The sequence below is a fragment of the Myotis yumanensis genome, unplaced genomic scaffold (genome assembly GCF_028538775.1).
Source record: "Myotis yumanensis isolate MYYU_CA2020_CCGP unplaced genomic scaffold, mMyoYum1.0.hap1 SCAF_7, whole genome shotgun sequence".
In the NCBI taxonomy this organism is placed as follows: Eukaryota; Metazoa; Chordata; class Mammalia; order Chiroptera; family Vespertilionidae; genus Myotis; species Myotis yumanensis.
The window spans coordinates 25,278,710-25,301,437 of NW_027223758.1; the positions used below are offsets into that span (position 1 = coordinate 25,278,710).

The 22,728-nt window shown below is 38.6% G+C and overlaps 1 protein-coding gene across 1 annotated transcript; it reads right to left on the reverse strand.

Moving 5' to 3' along the window:
• Positions 1 to 505: 505 nt before the first annotated feature.
• On the reverse strand, positions 506 to 22,326 carry ANKEF1 (ankyrin repeat and EF-hand domain containing 1). Its single transcript, XM_070421442.1, has 10 exons — positions 22,107 to 22,326; positions 16,531 to 16,921; positions 14,113 to 14,312; positions 13,243 to 13,392; positions 11,875 to 11,998; positions 6,987 to 7,809; positions 5,043 to 5,269; positions 3,467 to 3,633; positions 1,879 to 2,016; positions 506 to 1,057 (listed from the first exon to the last, which is right to left on the reverse strand). Exons 2-10 carry the CDS (start codon positions 16,874 to 16,876, stop codon positions 899 to 901), a joined length of 2,334 nt encoding a protein of 777 aa, XP_070277543.1. The 5' UTR covers positions 16,877 to 16,921; positions 22,107 to 22,326; the 3' UTR covers positions 506 to 898.
• Between the last annotated feature and the right edge of the window lie 402 nt (positions 22,327 to 22,728).

Below are 22,728 nucleotides of genomic sequence, written 5' to 3' on the forward strand. Positions count from 1 at the left end.
CCTCAGAATCGGAATACCATAGGTGTTGTCTTAGTTTGGGTCCTTACAGAAAGAACCTTGAAACAAGAATTGAGGTGTGAGTATTTGGGAGGTGATCTCAATAAAGACCAGAGGGGTGAAAGGAAAGTGAGAAGACAGGGAAGAGAAGGGCGTCAAGGAAGGGTGTGCTGTCACACAAATCTCCACTGTGGGCATCTTGATCTTAGTCCTGCTGGGAGCTCTAGAAATCAGTGAGAACATGCACTTTAGAAGGCTCCCACCAGAACGGTAACATACACTGAATCTGTTCAGTCACTACTTGGGGGCTGCTTCCAGAAGACTCTCATGCCCACATACTTTGGCCTCTACTGTACACGTTTAAGTGTCAGAGGCAGCCTTCCAGCATCTGCAGTCAGGCCTGAGAATGCTACAACCCCACCGCAGAGGAGAATGGGTGAAGCGCTGACAGTGTCTGCCACAGGTCTCAAAGTTTAGTTACCTCACACACATCACTTACGATGATGCGTGAGAAGCAAACACTTCCCTTAATGGGCTAAAAACTCCCCTTCCCCAATATTAAAATGTTTTCATCAATTCCCAGAATTATATCTTTAGCAAACATAATGGTAGACATTTGGTAAATTTTTTGACAATAATGTTATGTTTATAACTAAAATGCCATTTATTCCACTACAATCTTAAAGAAGATTAGGGGATTTGTCCAGAATGACATGTGATTCATTGCAAAATAAAACACACCTTCTCTAGACAGCTCAGAATATTTATAGTTGTTAAAGCAAAAACAAATGTTTGGTTACAAATACTTAATTTGTGGATTGTTTTGATGGAAATATCTACCTTCTCCAAAGTTTGGTCCCTGGGCCTTGAAATGTTTAACCCAAGACGAAACCTCTGTGATTTAGTTCTTGAAAGCAGCTTCCAATGCGCGAGCTTTCTCTGTAATGTTCTTCTGAAAGGGCATCATGAAGTCTTCAAAGTCCACCTCATAAGTGAACCTCTCCCTCTGCAGCTCCCTCTTCCTGATCAGCTCTGCTGTTGTGGCTTCAGGACTCCATGTCTTAAGTGAAAAATCACCGCCAGAGCAGGTATAAGTATGACAGCCGCACGCATGCTATATCAAGATACTTTTTAATATGGTTAATTCAAAACTACTGAATTTACTTCTAAATCTATTTGAACTTGTCTTTTCCTCTTATATGGCATCAGTGGTTAGATGGGCATCACTATTTTTGGTGCTATTTGGACAACTGAAATGCTCTTTAGTTACCTCTTTGATGACCTTTGGGCCAGCTGCTATTCATTTTTAGGATGTCAAAACCAGTACTCAATGGAATTAGAAGATCATTTGGGATTACTACCATTATGTCTTATGGAGAAATCAGAATTATTTTCATAGTAGAAGGCAGAGGGAGCTGGTGGTCTCTTTTTCGGCATGGTTTGATGGGCATTTGCAAGACCACTCTTATCCTCCAAAAATGTCTTTACCTGTTTAATTGTAGATGTTTTAGGAAGCTACTGAATAAATCTACTACTAATAATTAAGGAATTGGTGGTGTTGAGTACAAAGAAGGGTTAGGTCTAAGGTACCAAGAAAAAGTATCTATAGCACTTGTTGACTAAATGGTGAATGATATTGACCAAAGAAGACTTTAATCTTTCAAGAAAAATTAAAATGTCAATATAGAAATTGTAATCGAGAAAACAAGATACTGGGAGCTAAACAAGTTGGACTTATTGAGTCAGCAAAAGGACACCTTTAAATAGTAACTATGAAAAATAACCTTTGGATATTTGTTTTTGTGTTCTGCATAAAAAGTCTTTGAAAAATGACATCATTAGTTTATACCACATTATGAAAAATCTTTCCAAAGTACTTACCCTCCGTGGAGTAAATGTGATATTCACTTTCTTGGTATAACCACTGGTAATCAATGAATTGAGATGAACCACATTATCCTTATGTATTTTCTTTTCCTCCAATATGATTGGTACAGTATAAATTGATGAAAGTGGTCCCTGGAAACAAGACAAAATAAAACTATTAACTCCATAAACCTATATACATTCTAATATTATTTGTTGTTCTATATCTCACTCTGAAGCTAGAAAAATAATAACTACTACATAAATTAGAACTTGAAATGAAATAGAATATTATTTTAACTTTGGGTAGAGAGAAATGATTTGTTTTAAGTCTAGTAAATTAGTAGTATCAGTAGCAGATCTCATAAGTCTTCAAGATATCCATCTTTGACCTGTGGCCATTCATTAGTCAGAAAGAGGCATTCTTACTGAAATGATAATGGTGCACATAGTAGGAGCTTTAGCTGATTGATCCTCTTTCACCTCTGGTAATCCTTGTTCTTGTCATCTATGTTTGTTATTCTCTACTGTCTGCCTATGATCCCTCCACTTCACCCACCTACATTTGGTAACAATAAAGCATTTTCTTCTTAAATGCCATTCCTCTTTCCATTTGATAACCATAAAGCTTTTCCTTCTTAAATTTAATTCTTTGTCATGTGTTTGCAAGAATCTCCAGGGATCCTTCTGCTTCCCTAAAAGTTTCTAGCCTAGAAATGCACGTAAAGCTTCCCTGCTCATGACAAAGCCTGATGTCTCAGAAATCCCCATAGGCAACAACCTCAACTTTCTCCTGGTAGTTCAGAGGCAACGATACCACTCCAGATAAGCAGGATCAGTCAGTGCGGTATTTTAAACCTTCTAGAGTTATATTGTGTGATATCCAAGTTACAAGTGGCCTCATGTTCCAGGGCTCAGCAGTAATCACTAAAATTCCTTGGGTGGGGGTGGTTTAAAATGAGTAATGAAGAGTATAAGACCAAAATGAAGGAAAATTATGCTTTACTTCATTCCTCATAAGGGTTATTCTTCTTCCTTTTTGGGCTATCTCATAAAATCCGTGTAATTCAGGACTAAAATCTATATATATAAAAGCCTAATATACAAAGTATCCTCTCGTGAGTTCGACTGACCAGGAGTTCAATTGCTCACTATGATGTGTGCTGACCACCAGGGGGCAGTGTGGAATGAAGGGAGGCCCCAGTTGGCAGTCAGGGAAAGGAGGCCCTGGCCGGCAGCCAGCAGCCACGAGGGACCCTACCCATGCACGAATTTCGTATACTGGGCTTCTAGTATATATATATATTACAGATATGCACCTATCCAATACCAGTTCTGTTTTCAACATTCTAATTATATTTGGCTGAATCAATGTGTTTTTTGTGTGGATTCTATGTGCAACAAATATTTCTTAAGCTTTTCAGTAGCAGGAATTCCCTTGCTAGATATTTCTTTAAAAGTATTGCAAAATGGTGCTGAAAATATAAATTGTCTATTATTCGGCCCATGTTGTGTAACAGTATGTAAATAGTACCACTGCCCCATTCCCCAACAAGTTTTTAAGGCATTCTAGTTACTAATGGGTAATCATTGTTTTTCTTACCTCTTCTTTCTTAATTTCAGAAACTTCAGTTTTCACTTTAATAGATGGCTTGGGTTTCACAAGTTTTTGGCTTTCTGTTGGTTTTGGCAAGTTATCTAGCTTTTCTTTAATCAAACCAATTATTCTAGAGTCAGCATATGCCTTTGCAACATCCATGGGAGTGTGCCCTGTTTAAAACAAAAATTCAGAGCTATAATAAACAAGTTAATAATAAGTAATGTAGAAAAAAATCTTATCTCAGCACAGCAGCCCTAGCATGGGCTAGTAAAGGTGTTTCTAAAGCAAATGGTATGTGTAAGATCACAGAGCTAGATCAAATATTCTCAAAGGTGGACCCAACTCTAAAATCTTATAATTACAATTCCATTTACTGGCTAAACAATTTTTTCAAGCATGTTTCTTAAAAAGTTGATAGAAAATATTGGTAGATTACATTTTGAATATCTGATTGCTGGTTCTCATTCCAAGCAGTGACAACTTTCTGTTGTCCTCCCCTTTACATTATGTAAGGAGGTATATTCTAAAAGGTCTGGGGAAATTGATGCTCACAAGTGCTATAATCAGGTGGCTAGGATTTGTGACACCTGTAATGTCCTTGGGCAGGCCTAGCACAATACTACCCATGACTCAGAGGCAGCCTGAAGCAGCCAGAGGTTTAATGTTCTCTGCTCAAAAAATAATCTCTCTCTCTCCCTCTCTTATCCTCTCTTTCATAAATCAAAACATATATTTTTTTAAAAAGAAGTAACGGGCCCTAGCTGGTTTGGCTCAGTGGATAGAGCATCAGCCTACGGACTGAAGGGTCCCATGTTCAATTCCAGTCAAGGGTGCATGCCCGGGTTGTGGGCTCAATCCCCAGTAGGGGGTGTGCAGAAGGCAGCCAATCAATGATCCTCTCTCATCATTGATGTTTCTATCTCTCTTCTTCCCTGAAATTAAAAAAAAGAATGGATTCCACTATAAGAAAATGATAACTCTAAGCAAGAAGCTAAAATATTAAATCAAGTGATTTTTTATTCTTCACTTGTGATATTTATAAAACAGGCCTTCTGTTTATTTTCTAGAGAGAGCCTCAATTCAGAAATGACTTTGTCTAGCTTTAGAAGGAATCCAAATCCAGAGACTGTAAACTATGCCAGTTATTAGAAAATGACAGTTAAACAGTGTGATAATTCAAGGTATGACTTGCACACTGGTGAAGTCCACAAACTAAAGGTTACTAGGCCACCATGAAATAAGCACAGGAGTTAAGAGTAAGTACTTGGAAATTTTTATAGCAAATTCATAGAAGAGTTTTCTGTCATTTGATCTAGTAAAAAAGTTTGTACTTGTATTTTGTGGGTGTTTTTTTTTCCCATTTCATTTTTCTAGTAAATCACTTTTTATTGTATTCTGCAAAAATATCAGTTCATGAAAGATTGCAACACAGAGAATCAGCCCTTTAACACCAGTGATTTGCAAAGCACTTATGTTTCAGGGGGAAAGGTGGTCCTGCAAGAATAGAATCAGAAGGGGTTTGGAATTGAACATAAATTCTCCTTTTCTAACCCTAACCACCAATAATATGTACACATACCTTTTCTATTTTCCAGCTGGAATTTAGCACCAATATCAAGTAGGTATTTGACAGTATCGAGTCTACAGCTCTCAATGGCTCTAAACAAAGGAGTTGAGTTGTTGATTGAAAGTGCATCTATCGTGGCTCCAGATTGAACAAGAAGTTCAACAATGTCTTGTTGGCCTGCATGGCACGCAAAGTGAAGCGGGGTCCACAGAAAATTATCTGTTGCATTAACATTAGCCCTACAAGATAGAATAGATGCACAAGCTAAAAACATGGGTTGTTTCAAGCACTGGAGGCTAAAAACACTAAGACTTCATAGTTTTATCAACTTGTTCAACTGTAAACCAGGGAAGCTCTGAGTCAAGTTAAACTCTATGTCATGATTTTCTTGACAAGTGTTTTGCATTATCAGACACTCTTATCTTTGTGTATACATATACATTTTGTTTGGCTTTAAAAGGCACTTAAGATCCTAGCGGTTATAATTTTGCAAAGGTTAAAATCAAGGAAAATGAAAAACCTGAATCCAATAAAGATAAAAGCCGACAGGAAATATGAGTTATATTATTCCATTTTGAGTCTATTTCTGCATTTATAGTAATAATAATGATACAATTTATCAAGTATGTAATTACTGTGCCAATAAGTGCTTTACATAACTAATTTTATCTTCAATGAATTCTGTGAGCAGAGTCCCATTAGGGTCCCATTGTAAAAATGAGAAAACTGAGGCACAAAAAGGTTAAGAAATTAACCCCAGGTTATTTAGCAATAGTAAAAGAAGGAATTAAACCTAAGGAATTGTTTTAGATTAAAAAGTTAAATGAATCTCAGAGGGAAGGTGGGGGTAGGGGGTTAGGGGTGAGTGGGAAGTGATCAACCAAAGAACTTGTATGAATATATGCATAACCCATGGACACAGACAATAGTGTAGTGAAGGGCTAGGGGTCGGGAGCAGGGCAGGCTAGAAGGGGTCAATGGAGGGGGGGGAAGGGTACATATGTAATATTTCAATAATAAAGATTTAATTTTTAAAAAGCTAAATGAAAATATCATGCTTTGAGATTTTAAATATATTTATAAATGAACCAAGGGAAAGACTGCTTTTTTTCTGGAGAAGGGTATGAAAATGTTTTTAGTCATTATAGCCAACATCTCACTTATTGGAATTTGTTGGGATTCCCCCCCCCCCCCCCCCCCACACACACGGCAGATTAAAAAGCGACTCCACATAAAATGAATAAATTCCAGAGATCTGCTGTATAATTATAGTCAATAGTACTATATCAGATAGTTAATATTTGTTAAGAGGCTAGACCTCATGTAATATTCTTACTGCAATAAATTTTTTTTAAGTTTAAAGTAAAATGAAAAGCAACTCCACATCAACTAGGTAAAGATCTGACACTAAATTAACTTTTCTTGTGATACCCAATCAGAACAGTTCTTCTACCATCAGAGTGAAAACTTCTTGACTTTAACTTTGTGCATAGTTGTTATTGGCAAAACATCTTCATGTACACACACTCCTATGTTCCCATGAGCTTGGTTTCCCATATAATAGTAAGATCTACCTGCAGTCTAGGCTTTAGCGGTGAAGCACTTTCTTGTGCTATTAAAATTCTGCAGTTGATTGTATCTTAGCTTTCCTATCACTTTCTTGAAATAGTAAGACTCGCCAAACCGGTTTGGCTCAGTGGATAGAGCGTCGGCCTGCGGACTGAAAGGTCCCAGGTTGGATTCCGGTCAAGGGCATGTACCTTGGTTGCGGGCACATCCCCAGTGGGAGGTGTGCAGGAGGCAGCTGGTCGATGTTTCTCTCTCATCGATGTTTCTAACTCTCTATCCCTCTCCCTTCCTCTCTGTAAAAAAATCAATAAAATATATATTAAAAAAAAAAAAAGAAGAAATAGTAAGACTCATGAAAATTTAAACCTCACCCAACCAAAAACATACCCTTTTTCAAGAAGAAACTTGACCACTTCTATGTTTCCACTTGCACAAGCAGTCATTAGTGGTGTTTTGTAATAAGTATCCTTCATATCCACCGGTATGCCTGATTCAAACGCCTTTTTCAGAGAAGCTAGGTCTCCTGCCTTGGTGAGAAAGTTAATATTTGAAAATATCTTCCCTGAATCGTCAATGTACCAAGCAGAGTCGTCCTGAATGGGATGTTCTGGTGGATGATCCCGATTAAACCGATTGCAATCCGTGACATTCTTGTAGGTTTCAATCATGTAATATGGTGGCCCACCATCACTCCGGCGTGGAAATGCATTGTCAGGGATGACGCAGACCGGGAGGGGTAAAACGAACTTGCCTTTCTTCCCCTTTTTGGCTATTCCTTTTTTCTTTTTCTTAGGCCCATAGGATCCCAAGACATAAGTCTTGCTTAAATATCGGGTTCCCTTAAAAAAATCATTAATGTTGACCCCTGCTCCCCGGACTTTTTCACTAAGTTGAGCGATGTAGATCAGCTGATCTGAGGGTACGAAGTCCTGCCTCTCCTCCAGCACTAACACAAAATCTTCCTTGCTGACTGTCCCATCGCCCTTGTCCACAAACGAAAAGGCTTCCCGAAGTATAGCCTCATTTTCTACTGACCAATCATGAAGCCGAAGGGCCCAGAGTGGATTCGGATTTTTGACTCCTGGCTTGGCCATTTTATTAGCTGTTCTCTCTGCCCGCCGTATTTCTTTGCTTGCTGCTTTGAAACCGCTTTCCTTAGCCACAGCCCTGGCTGTTTTATGTTCTAAATTCTTCCATTTCAGGTCACATCCTAAAATGTGAAGCATCATTATTATGAATGGTTCCAAGGCACTGGCATAGCTCTAACAAATGACATTCATTCAACTGTTTTTCTAATTTCAAATGCTTAGTCAAAAGTTTCTCCCCAAATTATCATCATCATAATAAAAGGCCAATATGCAAATGGTCATCACACCTTCATGCATCTTCATGCGTAATGACCAATCAGCAGGAGGCAGGGCTTGATGGGGGACACAAGGCTTGTCTATATTAATAAAAGGATAATATGCTAATTAGACCGGATGTCCTTGTGGATGTTATTCTGGACATCCTTCTGGCCAGAGGGAAGACTGGATCCCATGTGCCAGAAGGAAGATGGTGGAAGGAAGGCATACTCTTCCATGAATTTCATGCATCAGGCCTCTAGTCTATAATAATAAAAGCATAATATGCTAATTAAACCAGCCGTCCTTCTGGACGACCTTCCAGCAAAGCCGGGGTTGCAAGGGAAGCCCAGGTCCCAGGTGCCTGCCGGTGGCCCGAGCAAAGCCTGGGTCCTGGGTGCTGGAAGGAAGCCTGGGCGCCAGAGGGAAGCCGGTGCTGGCAGCCAGGGGAAGGAAGGCCTACTCTTGCACGAATTTCATGCACCGGGCCTCTAGTTCATATATAGAGATGAGCACATTTAGACTATTATAATTACAAAGTTAAGCTGTTATTTATTTTGCACTTTACTTTGGTAACTTCTAAGGGAGATATATTTCCAATTTAGATTATCTGCCCCCAAAGGACTAAGACATTAATCTCTATAGATACTATATTAGGATACTTGCTAAGGACTCTTCATGTCAAACAGAAAAGAGTAAGGGTGACAACTGAATTTGGAAAACTGGATTCAGGCAGCTTATGTGGGCCCTTAGGCACTCAGAATGCTGAAGGACAGCTGTTTCTTTTGAATGATTATGACTATAAATCAGTATGCAATCTTAAATGATATTTTATCTGTATACTCTGTGAAATTAATGTCATTTATATAGATCTGCTCTTTAGTAAAGCCATGTGAACAACCTAACAGAAAAAAGAAGTAATTTGTTCATCAAGTCTAAAGGATTTCAGTATTATATTTGACCAAGTTATATATTAAAATTCATTTTTTTTTGTTTTCTTCCTTAAAATGATGAGACCAACATTACATAAATAAATATAGTTTCTGAATAGATGGCGGTGGTGGGGCTCTACTTATTGCTACCAGGAAGGCTATGTTGTCTATAATAAGTATTTTGAGGCATTAAAAATCCATTACGTATATAAATGTCAGACTATGAAGTTCTTCCTAGTGTTTTGATTCTAGAAGACTCTTCTATTGCTTTGCCAAAATCACATGATTAAAAAGTTGTTGCCCAATTAGTATTTCTAGCAACCAATTGTATAGGCAGCTAACATAAAACATGCCTCTCTAACACTTTATAGTTTTATCCCTTGTCAAAAAGAAAACTAATCACTGATGCTTTACAAGATTAATATTTCCTTTAGTATTGTCAAAAACTAAAAATTTATACTCAGGCTGAAAGTTTATTAGTGATAGAAAAAGTGTATTGAGACAATAAGGATTCTAAAGTTTCTATATTGGACAGTTTTAAGAACAGTGACTTATTAGGAAGGGGTCTCAATAGTAAAATTCCATAACATAATAATTGCATAGTAATTCTGAGTATGCTTTTTTTTTTTTTTTACTGAACATTTTTGCTTATTCAGGGTGTCTGGGGTTATCTACTACCTCCCAATCCACTCCTATATTCACTTCAGCACTATGGATCCAAGGATTATTAAAGCTGTTTAGCTTACTATTTTATTTTCTGTTCCCAGTTTTCTCCTACTTAGAAATCTTTATGTGGATAAAAGACTAAGACATCTCAGCTTAAAGATCTTAAGGTAGCCCAGCCAGTGTAGCTCAATGGTTGAGCACCAACCCATGAACCAAGTGGTCACTAGTTGATTTCCAGTCAGGGCTCATGCCTGGGTTGTGGGCTTGGGGGCCTGAGGTGGGGCAGAGGGCATGCAGGAGGCAGCCAGTTGATGTTGATTTCTCATCTATGTTTCTCTCTCCCTCTCCCTTCCTCTGTTTCAAATAAATAAAAAACAAACAAACAAACAAACAAACCCATTCATCTGCCCTTCATCTTCACTCTGTGAAGCCTTCCTAAAAGGTCTCTAACCCTTCCACTTAAAGATTCACTGACCCTTTGTTTTGGCCTTCCCAAAGACGTGCCTTCCTCCTCTCCTCAGCACTCCTTTTAGAAAACAAATCTGAAGGTATTTTTTCTCCCCTTTTTGACCTGGGAGACTTTGTCTCCTCCTTTATGATTATAACTAAAGACCCATCCATTCCCTTTGTGACTTATGTTCCTCTGTGGGGCTGGTGCTGTAGAACACCAGCAGCCAAAGGCCCATGAAAGGGAAAATTTTCCATGGGGTAGAACTACTCCAAACTCCCCTCCTGTGTCAGGACTAGGGGCAAAAGAGGAGGATATTAAGGAAGATAGTTTCATGTGGGAAAAAATTCAGCCTTTACAATGAAGTATAGACGAGACTAAACCGACAGTTTACTCAGAAATGAGCATTTTATTGCTAATGGTTTCTTGCTGCTCTGATGGACTTAGATCTAAGATGTTAAAGGTGGAAATGTAACTGGTAATTCTGCTGCTATGGAATTGAGCCCCCCTCATAGGATCTGGTGACGTGGTTGTACTTCCAAACCCGTTACAGAATTCAGGACGTTTTCAGATGTTTGTTTTAAAACTACAGTCTAGTTTTATGATTTGGCCAGGAAGATAAATCTTTTCTGCATGGCTGGGGAAGGCCTCTGGCATGGCCCAAGCTCTGGCCCTTTGCTTTCTATGTGTGTGTGAACAATAGAGTATATGTTTGGTGATGTTTGTCCCAATAAGAAAGCAATAAACATGTTAAAGTTGAAGAAGCTTGTCTCAATCTGGGCAGATGTTTAGTTTTTAGAGATACACTATATTAAAAATGAAGTGTCAGAATAAACTGCCGATTGCAACAGATTTGAAAACAAGACTCATAAGATGGTTTATGAGGGCAAACATTGCATTTGATATGTTTTTCTTTATTCGTTAAAAGTGTTCATTATTTCGGAGGATGAAGGAGTAATCAGTTAGTACACTATTAGTTATGGCAGCACATTAGACTTATATGTAATATTAGTGACTACATATGGAATCTCTAGGTCCCAGTGACTTCTGAAATTCTGTGCCCTTGTAAAGAAAAAAAAGCAACAACCCAAAAGCACTTTCTCTGATCTAATATAGAGTCATAGGACTTTAAGTTTTGCCTATTTCTCAGAAACTGGAAAAAAAGAAAACTACCATACAGTTCAGCAGAATGCTGTCCCATCTCTAACAAAGAATTAAAAATTTTAATGTATATTCAATTAGCATGCAATTAATAAAAAATTGATCCATTTCTTTAAATTTAATTAGTTAATATTATCATTAGGTTATATATAACATAGTTTATATTCCTAAGTTAACTAAGTTACTTAAAAGCTACAGGAAAAGCTAAAATAATAAATATTACTTACATTTCAAATTTTCCATGAACATTTTCAATTTATTTCATATTTCTCCCTAAAATATTTTCCTCATAATTTCAAATCATTCAGAAGTTATCGTTGCACTTGGCACAATAGAATATTTTTAATAAAATAATTAAGGATTAAGATTAATAGACATGGTTTCCAGTGCTTGTCCTTGCTTAGATTGATGTTCACATATATTTTAAAAAGGAGTTTAATAACTATAACCATTTTATAATAATCTGTTGACTCATGATTAGATTTTGAACAATTATCTAAAAATATTTGGGAAAATGGGTTCTTATCACTTTTAAGACCAGACTCCTGAGTTAACAGAAAGTAGAGTAAGAAAATAAATTCAATTTTCTTTCTATATACATGAGTGGGATTGGGGCTACTGAAAAACATAAGCAACTAACAAGTGACAGGCCCAAATTCCCTACTTATCTACAACATGGATAAACCATAAATACTTTAAGCATAAAATTGCTAGGCAAATTTTACCTCGCTGAGCTATATATTTACAGCAATCTGCAAAACCACCCATGGCAGCATAATGAAGTGGTGTGTTCCCATTCATTCCAATCAGTCCCATATCTCCATTGTAAGCATGAAGAAGCTTCAATATCTGTAAAACAGTGGATAATGTAGGGGAATAGGAATGTACATTTAGTGAATGAAGATTGCTCCTAGACCTGCGCTAGCCAATACATTATGTTAGCCACATGTGATTACTTAAAATGAAATCAAAATGAATTAAATAGAAAATAATCTTAAAAATCCAGTTTCACTAGCCATATTTAAAGTACTCAAAAGCCACATGTGGCTACTGTATTGTACTCTATTATACAATACAGACACACAACATTTTTATCGTTGCCAAAATTGCTCTCAAACCTTGATGCAGGGGTGGGGAACCTTCTTTCTGCTAAGGGCCATTTGGATATTTATAACATTATTCAAAGGGCCATACAACATTATCAACTTAAAAATTAGCCTGCTATCTTTGGTCCAATACTTAATTAACTCATCCCTAATGCCTTGTCAGGGCCAGACGAAGTGATTTCACAGGCCGGATGTTCCCCACCCCTGGCTAGAGTTTAAGAAACTCTATATTCAGCTGGGGGACTAGCATTTTGGTAAATCTAGGCCATTTTAAAAAGCATCAGACTATGGCAAACATCATCAGAGGAGCAAATTCTTTACCAAATTTAACTTCTATTGTGATGCATATTTTTATTGTAGAGAAGAGACTCAATGAAGAAACTAAGGGTAATTATGTTAAAACTCAGAGAAAATTGAGTAAAGAAATTTTTTATACAATTCAGCATTTTAAAAAATAAGGCCATCTTTGGTTCCTTTTTTTAATTTTTTTTTTTTTTTTTTTTTTTGCTGCAATGTCAGTGTACCTATGAGATAACCTTTGCTGAAATGTCCAGATAATCAGAATAGAGTTTACAATTTAGGTTTGTCATAAGATACACACACATATCATGGTGATAAGAGTATGTTGGCATTGTTTTCCCCACAATTAGATCATAATATATTTTGAAGATTCTAATATGTAATGGAGTGCATAAAATACAGTAGACCCAGTAGGCAAAACTTTTAAGTTGTCATAGTTAAGAATACAGAAAAAAACACTACTAATATTAGTCATGTATAAATTAGCAAGCAGATAAAATTGAAGAGCTGTATGTTTTTAAAAATAATAGTTGGTATAAAATATAATTTTAGAATTATTCAAGGAAATCAAGATAGTAATGCAGAAAAAAATCTGCCTAATGTAACCCACATTAATATTTAAAATTTTTGAGAAAAAGGAGAGAACATTTTTAGCAACAAATTTTAAAGTGAAGAGTAGATTATTACATCAAAAAAGCCTCCTTTGGCAGCAAAATGTGCAGCCTGATGTCTCTCGTTATCAAATGCATTCACTTCACCTCCTCTTTCCAATATCCCTCGAACCAGTTCTACCACTCCTTCTCTTGCCGATTCCATTAAAGCCGTGCGACCTGTGGACTGGACATAAAGCAGATGAAATGCTGTTTATGTTTTATGACATATTTGATATAAATATGATCTAAACCCATTTGGCCTTAGAGTCACAGACATGCTTAGTTCTCTTCATTTTTATTAGTTTCATGAAACAAATAGGAAAAATGAAGCCAGTGCAATGGGTGAATATCCAAAATGTAGAATTCTAAAGTCAGAGTGGATCACACCAGATGTTCTTATGAGAAAAATGCAGTTCTTGCAAAGATTGTAGAGCAAAAAGGGGAAAAAAGGGGGTGAAATATATGCTAAAATTAGATTTTAGGTGTTTTCTATTAAGAAAAAAATCTGATTTTGTCTCAAAATTATTATGAAAACATAAGAAAATTCAATAAAATTAGCCAAATGAGAAGAGGGAGCAAAATTAATAAAAAATACAGCATAACTACATATTTTCTTTTCAAAAAGATAAACTTTTATTAGGATTTAGTGATATCTTGTGTGTTTTCTATAATGATCTTTTAACATTTATGCATAATAAATACCAATTTTCCAAACATAATTAGGAAAGAAACTGTAGGATTATGGTAATATAAAGGTATTGAAAGTAAAGAATCTTAAAGCATTTTGAAATGAACAGTCTATAAGCTAATAGAATAATTTTGCCATATCTAAATGCCAAAGTTACACTGATAAGACTCTATAATTGAAAAAAATGAATATTTATAATCACAGGAATAGTCATACTGTGTTGATAGCATTTGGATTGGCTCCTTTTTCCAAAAGTGTCAGGCACATTTCTTTAATATCATGTGCTGCTTCGCAAGCTTTAAGGAACACCGGTTTTCCATCATAGCTAGTATTGTTGACGTCTGCGCCATGTTCCAGGGCAATCAATGCACAGCGATAATGCCTCTTAGTAGGTAAAATGCAGTAAAACAAAATACCTGTAGAAAAATAGAATCCCCAAAGAATACTTATGAATAGTTTTTATACATTTCAATCAGATAAAAAGGAAAAATGATAATTTTAAAATCCATAACTAGCTAAAGTGATAGAGCAAAGGCATATCTGTCTTTGTTTTCCCTCTGAAATATACTGAAACACCAGGATAGAAAAACCAAAAAAGAAACTCAACTTGTGATAGAAAACAGTCACAAGCAGGTGTGGCTTAGAGCCTTACCTTCTTCATATTCCGCAAAGTGGTTCAAAGAGAAAATACAATGTGGGGGTAGAATATGTCCCACATGCTTCTAAGGATACAGTGAGTATTTTTAATAATTTAAATGTTTGTTTATCCTTTAGAAACAATGTACAGTGAGTTAAACATCAGTCTCTGGAAAATAGGATGTTAATGGCAGAGAGACTACTGTGGAATAAGCAAAACAGTTTGGCCAGTGGCAGTCAAACTGAGGGATGTGCAAGGTGGACTGGGTTCATTCATGTGGGAAAGATGAGACACTTGGTGCTGTGAGCACAGAATGGGTTCTTTAGAATCAAAGCAATATAGGGCAGTACTAAAAGGGTATGTGTGAGACAAGATTTTATATTTGTTTCAAGTTCCATTTTCTACTTCTAATTTTTCCTATGTGATTTGCCATATCATTTTCTCAGACGCTCAACTTCCAGAACCTTGATAAGTTTAATATTAATTTGCATGAGCTCAAATTTTAACCTAATGGCTGTTAATATTTGCTGTAAATACTCACTTGACCTTATTTCTAATTTCACCTTGATTAGTTTTAATTTTACAATTTTATTATTTTATTTTATTTTTCTTAATTGACCTTCCCCCATAATTTTGCCATTTTAAATATTTATGCTATACAATTTCTCCACCTGTTTTCCTTGTGATTTCTCTTTTTCAAACTCAGGGAGGTAAACATGTTTCATTACAGTGTTTCCCAAAGTGTATTCAACAAAACTCTAGGTAAATAAGATGACATAAGGAAAAACTATTTTATGGTCAAAAATATATGGATAACGTCACCATCTTTAGTCTGTCTGACAAATGTGAAATCAACATGCCTAAATATATTTCATCCAATGTTTCTCCAATGAATTTGACAGTGAAACCAATGTTGCATGTACCACCTATCAACATCCCAGTGATTCAATGGTCTGTGAAACACACTTTGGAAAATGATATTCAATAGAGCTTTGAGAACTTCTGTTTTTGTTTTGTTTTGTTTTGTTTTGTTTTGTTTTTAGGATATGACATTTTAAATTACATTGGACCCCGGAATGCACTTGAAGTTTATTTTATTACGTGGTGCCAGAAAGCAATTAAATAATTCTTCCTGTCTCTGTCCTCTCCTTTCTCTTAAGCAAGTGACTGTTTGGAGAGAGTTACAAAAACACGTTTTGTTCCTGTTAGAAAACATTAACATTATAAAACTGGATTCATTTCTCTACTGTGGGCTGATGATAATGGCTTTGTACTTGATGCAACTCTTTGGGACAAGTGATGACATCTACCAATTTATATTAAGCCTAGTAGTAATTTTCTTAGTGATTTTCGTGAGGTTATGTCAACTCTTGCTGGAACCTGGGGTGATCTGTGCAAGAAGCTCCGGGACCATGGTATTGAGATGGGATGAGGGAGGGAACAATGTGGAGGAGTGGGACTGTCTCACCTGAACAATCATAGAAATGCCATGTGTCAGGTTTGAAGTCAAATTATTTAAAATGACCCTAGAAATTTGGAGTTTATGCCAGAATCCACCTTAGTCCTTCAGATCCCCAAGTATAACAAACTCCTTTTTACATCAGACTATTAAGAAGAAACAAAATCCTTCTGAAGTCCTAAGTCTAGTACTACTCCCAGTTCTAAACTGTAAAAAAGAATAAGAAATGCTCTCCCTCTTTTGGTCTAAACAATATTTTATTATGAATGATTATGATGGCAATAATATTAATGTGTGTCATTTGAAAATTCTCCATTTAGAAAAACCACCTAACAGATTAATCTAATTTTTTATATGAAAAAACTATCAGATCTGGTTTCCCTAAGATTTACCTACAACATTTTCAAATTATAGGGAGTTGGTATTCTTAGGTGCAGGAGTAACTCACTTCTAAAGTTGGAAAGCAAAAAACTTCCCTTTATTGATTTCTGGCTATAAAAAGGATTGCATCTGCTAGATAGAATGTTGGGGTTTTTACCTTTTCCTTCATTATCAACTATAGTCATATCCGCCTTTGCCTTGGCTAATATTTCCAGGGACATTTCATGGCCCAGTTCTGCAGCCCTCATTGCCGGAGTACAGCCCATTCGGTCTTTCACATCAGGGTGGGCACCAAGGCTAAGGAGAAAGCTGACCATGTCAGTGTCATTGGAGACCGAGGCTAAGTGAAGAGCACTCTGTCCATCAATAGGATCTGTGAAATTGATTAGTTCAGGGTAACCAAGTCTGGTCAGCTTCTCTATCTGCTTCTTGTCTTTGTTCCGAACACACTGAAGACATTTGTAGATTTGCAGGTTCTCAAGTCTCTTATCTGCTAAAGCCATACTTGACCAACTTCTTGAAAATGCTTTTGTGGACCAAAGCAAATACTAAAGCAGAAACAAACGAACAAACAAAAACAAAGAAAACCACACATACAAAAACAAAACATGGAACTCAGAGTTAATTATGTCACCTTGATTTTGCTTAAATGATAATATTTTAAAGCTTCTCCAAGAAGAGAGGCTGTTTCTTATTATGGAATAATATATGGAAATATGATTACCATAATTTATTGCAACTGATTTCATGAAAATAGAAGTTACAAAATACAAAAACCTTCAACTAGTATAAAGTTAAAATATTTCAAAACTAATCTTTCATCATAATGAATACTATGCGGTTTTCCTGTTATCTCTAATTTTCCCTCCTCAATGCAAACGTCCCATTTACATATGAACAAGGTGAGGCTAATTAAATTGCCAAGGTAAGCCCTAACCGATTTGGCTCAGTGGATAGAGCGTCGACCTGCGGACTCAAGGGTCCCAGATTCGATTCCGGTTAAGGGCATGTACCTTGGTTACGGGCACATCCCCAGTAGGGAGTGTGCAGGAGGCAGCTGATCGATATTTCTCTCTCATTGATGTTTCTAACTCTCTATCCCTTTCCCTTCCTCTCTGTAAAAAAAAAATCAATAAAATATATATTTTAAATAAATAAATAAATAAATAAATAAATTGCCAAGGTAAGGAACTGAGCTCCCCACTATATAGCTCTGTACTAGCATGTCCCCCCAATGTAGAGACCATATGGGTTTTAGTTGTTAAAAAATGTGATAAAGAACATGCAGCATTTTGAGATGCTCATTATAAACAGGAATCTACTATGCTCTGTGAAATACCAAAGAGAGATAGACAGTTCTTTTGTCATCTTATGTGACAATGAGATAACAATCTTTTGAACCGAGGGGTAGGCCAGACTAGGTACTCCCAGCATGCTTTCCTCCATATTTTTTTCTGGGGTTGGAGGAACCTGTTATCATATAGGAAAACCATTCAGATGGTGCAGTGGTACTATCATAGACCAAGTCATTGTCACAGCCCCTAATTTGTCTCACTGCTTCCACAACAGCTCTTCTAGTCCAAACTCTATTCAATCCCCAGAAAAAAAAATTTTTTTTAAATGTAGATCAGATAAGATCAGACAAGTTTTCACCTCAACCTTTGAAGGGGCTGCCCCTTTCATCTCCTGTGATCAGAATTGGTCTGCAACCCAGGCTTAGCCTGTGTGAGGGAACACTCTCCCCAGAAACAGTGAATGTCTCAAGAATATGCTAAGAGACATCAGCCAATCAGCATCCCGTTGACCATTCTGCCAGAACTGTATGGAAAGGCAGCTCTTTCTGCTAGTTGTTAAGCAGGGGGGTGTGGGGCTGGGGCTGTCACAGAGAGCCTGCAGGAGAGACTGAGCTGGATGGCAGCAGCTACATCCAGGACCCAGTTGTGCTAGAAGTCGCCTACCGCTTAAATGTTCAGGGCTGCATGAGCAAAAATACCCTTCCCCAACCTTATTTTGGTAGAAGCCAGTTAGCTGGGTTCCTTTTATTTGTAATGGAAAGATTCAATCTTACTACAAAATCTGAAACTGTACTCTCTTTACCCTACCACAAACCTGCTCCCTTATCGACATTCCCTATGGCAAAGAGTGGTACCATTGACGACTTGTTTCATCTTTAACTGTGTCTTTCTAGGCAACCATAACATCTCCATTGCCTGTTTCCCTCCTACCTCCCCATCCACTGCTTAGTGTCCTTTGCTGGTTCCCCCTCTTTCTGTTAGAAGCCTAGTTGTTGGAGTACCCAGGGCTAAGCCCTCAGGACCCTTCTCTATTCTCAAACACCCCTCCCCACCCCGTGTTCTCGTCCAATGTGATGAGATCTTTATTCCAATTTGCAGTTTCTAATTGTTCACTCAAATGTATACAGCCATCTCTGACTCTCCCCAGGGCTCCAAAATTATGTATCTACCAGTCAACTCTTCATTGTCACTTGGATATTTAATAGGCATCAAAAATGTAACACAACTCTTGCTATCACCCAGACTTCCAATAGTTCTCCTCATTTCCAATAATGACATCACTATCCATCTACCTACTCAGGTAAAAAACTAGGAGATACGCTTTGTTCTTTCTTTCCCTCACAGATCCCCTATTATCCTGTCAACTCTCCCTCCTGACATCAACTTCCAGTGGTACTTTCCTAGGCCAAATCATTGCTATAGCTGCTAATTTGTCTCATTGCTTCCACAACAGCCCTCTATGGCTCATTCTCTATTCAGACCCAGAAACATCTTTTTAAATGTAGATCAGATAAGACCAGACAAACATCTAGCCCAACATTTTAGTATAACTATTTTTAAACATAAAGAAAAACTGAACACCATGTATCTACCATTGAGATCATACCATTAATGCCTGACTTGCTTTATTGCATCTCTAGCCATTGTATTTTTCTGATCCATTTCAAAATAAATTGTAGACATGTTTCAGCACAGATATCCTTAATTTTTGTTTAATATTTGTTTATAGTTCTTTTTTTAACCTTTTGAATATGCAATGAAATCTATAAGTATTAAGTGTACCATTCCGTGAGTTTTGAAAAATGCATATGTCTGTGTAAACCAATTTCCTCTCAAGATATAGAACATTACCTCATGCCAGAACATTCTCTCCAGACCACCTTTTAAAAAAACATTTCAATATCTTTCCATTATTATCAGAAAAAACCACACACACTCTGATGACCTATTCAGGTCCCTTCTCCAGACCCTCAGACCTCACTTCAATCTTCCTTGACGTAGTGATCTCCAGCTACACTGGCCTTCTTTCTGTTTATGGAACAAAAGCTCACTCCTGCCTCTGGAACGTCTTGTTCCCTCAGCCTGGAGTGCCCTTTGCTCAGAATTTCCTTTGATTGGCACTTTTCACCACTAAAACTGATGCCACCATGTTACTTCATTCCTTGGGTTTATTTTCTTCATAATAAAATGAAACATTTCTCTATATAACATTTCTATCAATGTGTATAGATATATTCAATTTATATATTGCGTATCTTCCCCACTAGTATGTAGCCTCCATGCAACAGCAGCTTTATACTGACCACTAGAGGCCTGGTGCATGAAATTTATGCACTTGGGGGCTGGGTGGGGAGGGGTCCCTCAGCCAGGCCTGTGCCCTCTCGCAGTCCGGGAGCCCTCGGGGAATGTCTGACCGACGGCTTAGCAGGGAGTGGGCCTAAGCCATCAGTTGGACATCCTTACCACTGCCACAGAGGCAGGAGAGGCTCCCGCCACCACCACTGCACTTTCCAGCTGCACACTGATCACCAGGGGGCAGTTCCTGCATTAAGCGTCTGCCCCTTGATGGTCAGTGTATGGCATAGTGACTGGTCATTCTGCCATCTGTTCAGTTTGCATATTAGCCTTTTATTAAATAGGATTACTTCTACACCAGTCAGAACCTGCATATGCAGCATTCAATAAATGTTTGCTCAATAGATAACCAAAAGTTAGAAGACTGAGCAGTGAAAGGAATCAAAGACAATTCCTAGGTTTCTGGCTTGAGCAACTGGCTACCTATACCTGAGATGGGTAGCTCAGGATGGGGTCCAGATTAGTTAGAGTGTGTAGCTGGCTGAGCTTTGAGCATGCTGAATTAGAATCCACAAGGCAATAGGATACATAATTCAGGAGAGAAATCTGAGCCTGGTCTATGCGGAATTATGAGGTGGTTGCAGGGAAACATGAGACTGGGTGAGAGCAAAGAGGAGTTTCTTGTGACCATCAACATCAAATGTGTGCTGTTGTCTTGTCCTTCCTTTCTCCTCACTCTTCTGCCTGCTGATTATTCTTTGTGCTCCTTCCTTTCCTGCTGGGACACCAGCCATCATGTGACTTTTAGCTTTAATGCCCTGTTTGCTGTAGCCCCTCTCTTCCCTTCTAATCTGTTTATAATGTGTGGTGAACTAGGAAACCAGATAAGGAAGCCTATTAGAACCCTGTGTATAAATAGGCCCCCAATAAGTCCTAAACTGCCTCAGAAGTCATCTACTTGACCTCTTCTGCATGCTTGGTGACATTTATTTTAACTACTATTTATAGCTGGTTTTATTATCAGTCAGATGCTAGTTAGGTGCAGTGTCATCATACTGTACATCCTACACAGAATAAAATATGATGTTCCCCAATAGCTTACTAAATCAATGCCACCTCATTGGTGTGGACAAAGACTTCCAAATCAGTGACTTCATTGTTGTCTCTGACTGCTTCTCTGGGATGGGACAGCTCCCATCCCAAAGAATTAGCAGCATGTGGCATTATCTAATCAAGCTACAAGGATGATTCAGCAATCTGTGAACTAGTTCTGTGGTTTGTGTCCTTTCCAACTAAAATCCCAAAATGCTGGGGAGAGAACAGTGCCCTATGCACTGTCCTACACAACCAACATCCACTACTGACCAAGAGCCTCACCCCACTGAAGAAAATAAGAGAAATCCTGCCCTCTAGTGCTGGGTTCCTTGTAAATGGTGTAGCATCTTTGATCCTAGGAGAGTGGCGGCATATATGCACACCCCAGCATGCCTACTTTAATGGCCCTTGGGGCACTTAGGGCCATATATGTGGCCAAGCACAGAAGAGTGGAACAGAACAGGATTTCTTCACTTGTGGTCCATGTTGGGTCTGAAAACTCTAAATATGAACATCTGTGGGGGGGGGGGGGCAGGGGGAGGGAGGGTATGCAGGTGCATTTTTCCTCTGGGAGAGAGACCCATGGAGCTCATAAACTTCTCAGAGGAGTTTGTGAGATAGAGGTGTTTGTTAGAAAGGAATGGAGGGAGACATACTTGGAAGAGTAGAAAGAGTGTAGGAGTGGCGGTGGAGGAATCTATTTTTGTGATCTGTCCTTCTCTGCATTATAATTTGTACAAACTGGTTGGACAAACGTGGACAGTTACCTACGGAGTTTGTGCCTCAGTCTTTTCATCTGTGGAATGGGAATAACTTCACAGGGATGTGTGAAGAGGAAATGCGCTGATTTTGTAAAGTACTTAGCAAAGTCTCTCAATACAGGCTCGCTATGAATAATCAAACTTCCCTGGGTCTCAACTCACCCACACCCACATTGGGGGGGGGGGGGGTGTCTTTACTGTCCCTTTCAGTTTTAAGTCTCAGAAGAATCCAGAGGGGAGGGTGGGTAGAATCTAATTTCAAGGGAAAGATGCTAGGCTCGGCTCACCTCTCAGTCCTGGGGGTGATCAGGCGCCGCGGATGTCCGACCCCGTTGCGCCTCGGCCTGCAGGGGCTTACGGTGGACCCAGCTCTGGTTCTCTGCTGCCTGGCACCGGCCCCAGCCACGACCTCGGTCTCCCGGAGCCAGGCTTGGGCAGCCAGAGGTGAATGGTGTCCCTTAGGGCAGAGCAGGCGAGCAGGCGCGCGGGGCTGCAGGCAAGGGTGGGTGTGTGTCCATGGGCCCGGGTCCGCCCAGCGCGAGTGCGACCAGGTGAGCGCAGGGGACGGGGCGGGAGCCACCCAGACCGGGTCGATTGTGAGCTTCGGCCACGCCAGGCTCGGTTGCCAAGGCAATCTCCCAGGTACCCGGCGGGGCGGGGCGGGGTTTGTCTCCGCCCACCCCTCTCCACTAGTCCCGTTGAGCGCCCTTAGTCCCGCCAGGATGCCGGGATGCTGGAGGTGGGTTCAACACTCCAAACCTGGTGGACGCAGGGGTGGTGCGCTCAATGCTAAAGTCACCAGGACAGGAGTCCTCCTTTCTTTCATCCTCTTCTCCCACGTCCGACTTCATTAAAAATAATTTTATTAGGAGAGATCAACCAAAGGACTTGTATGCATGCATATAAGCC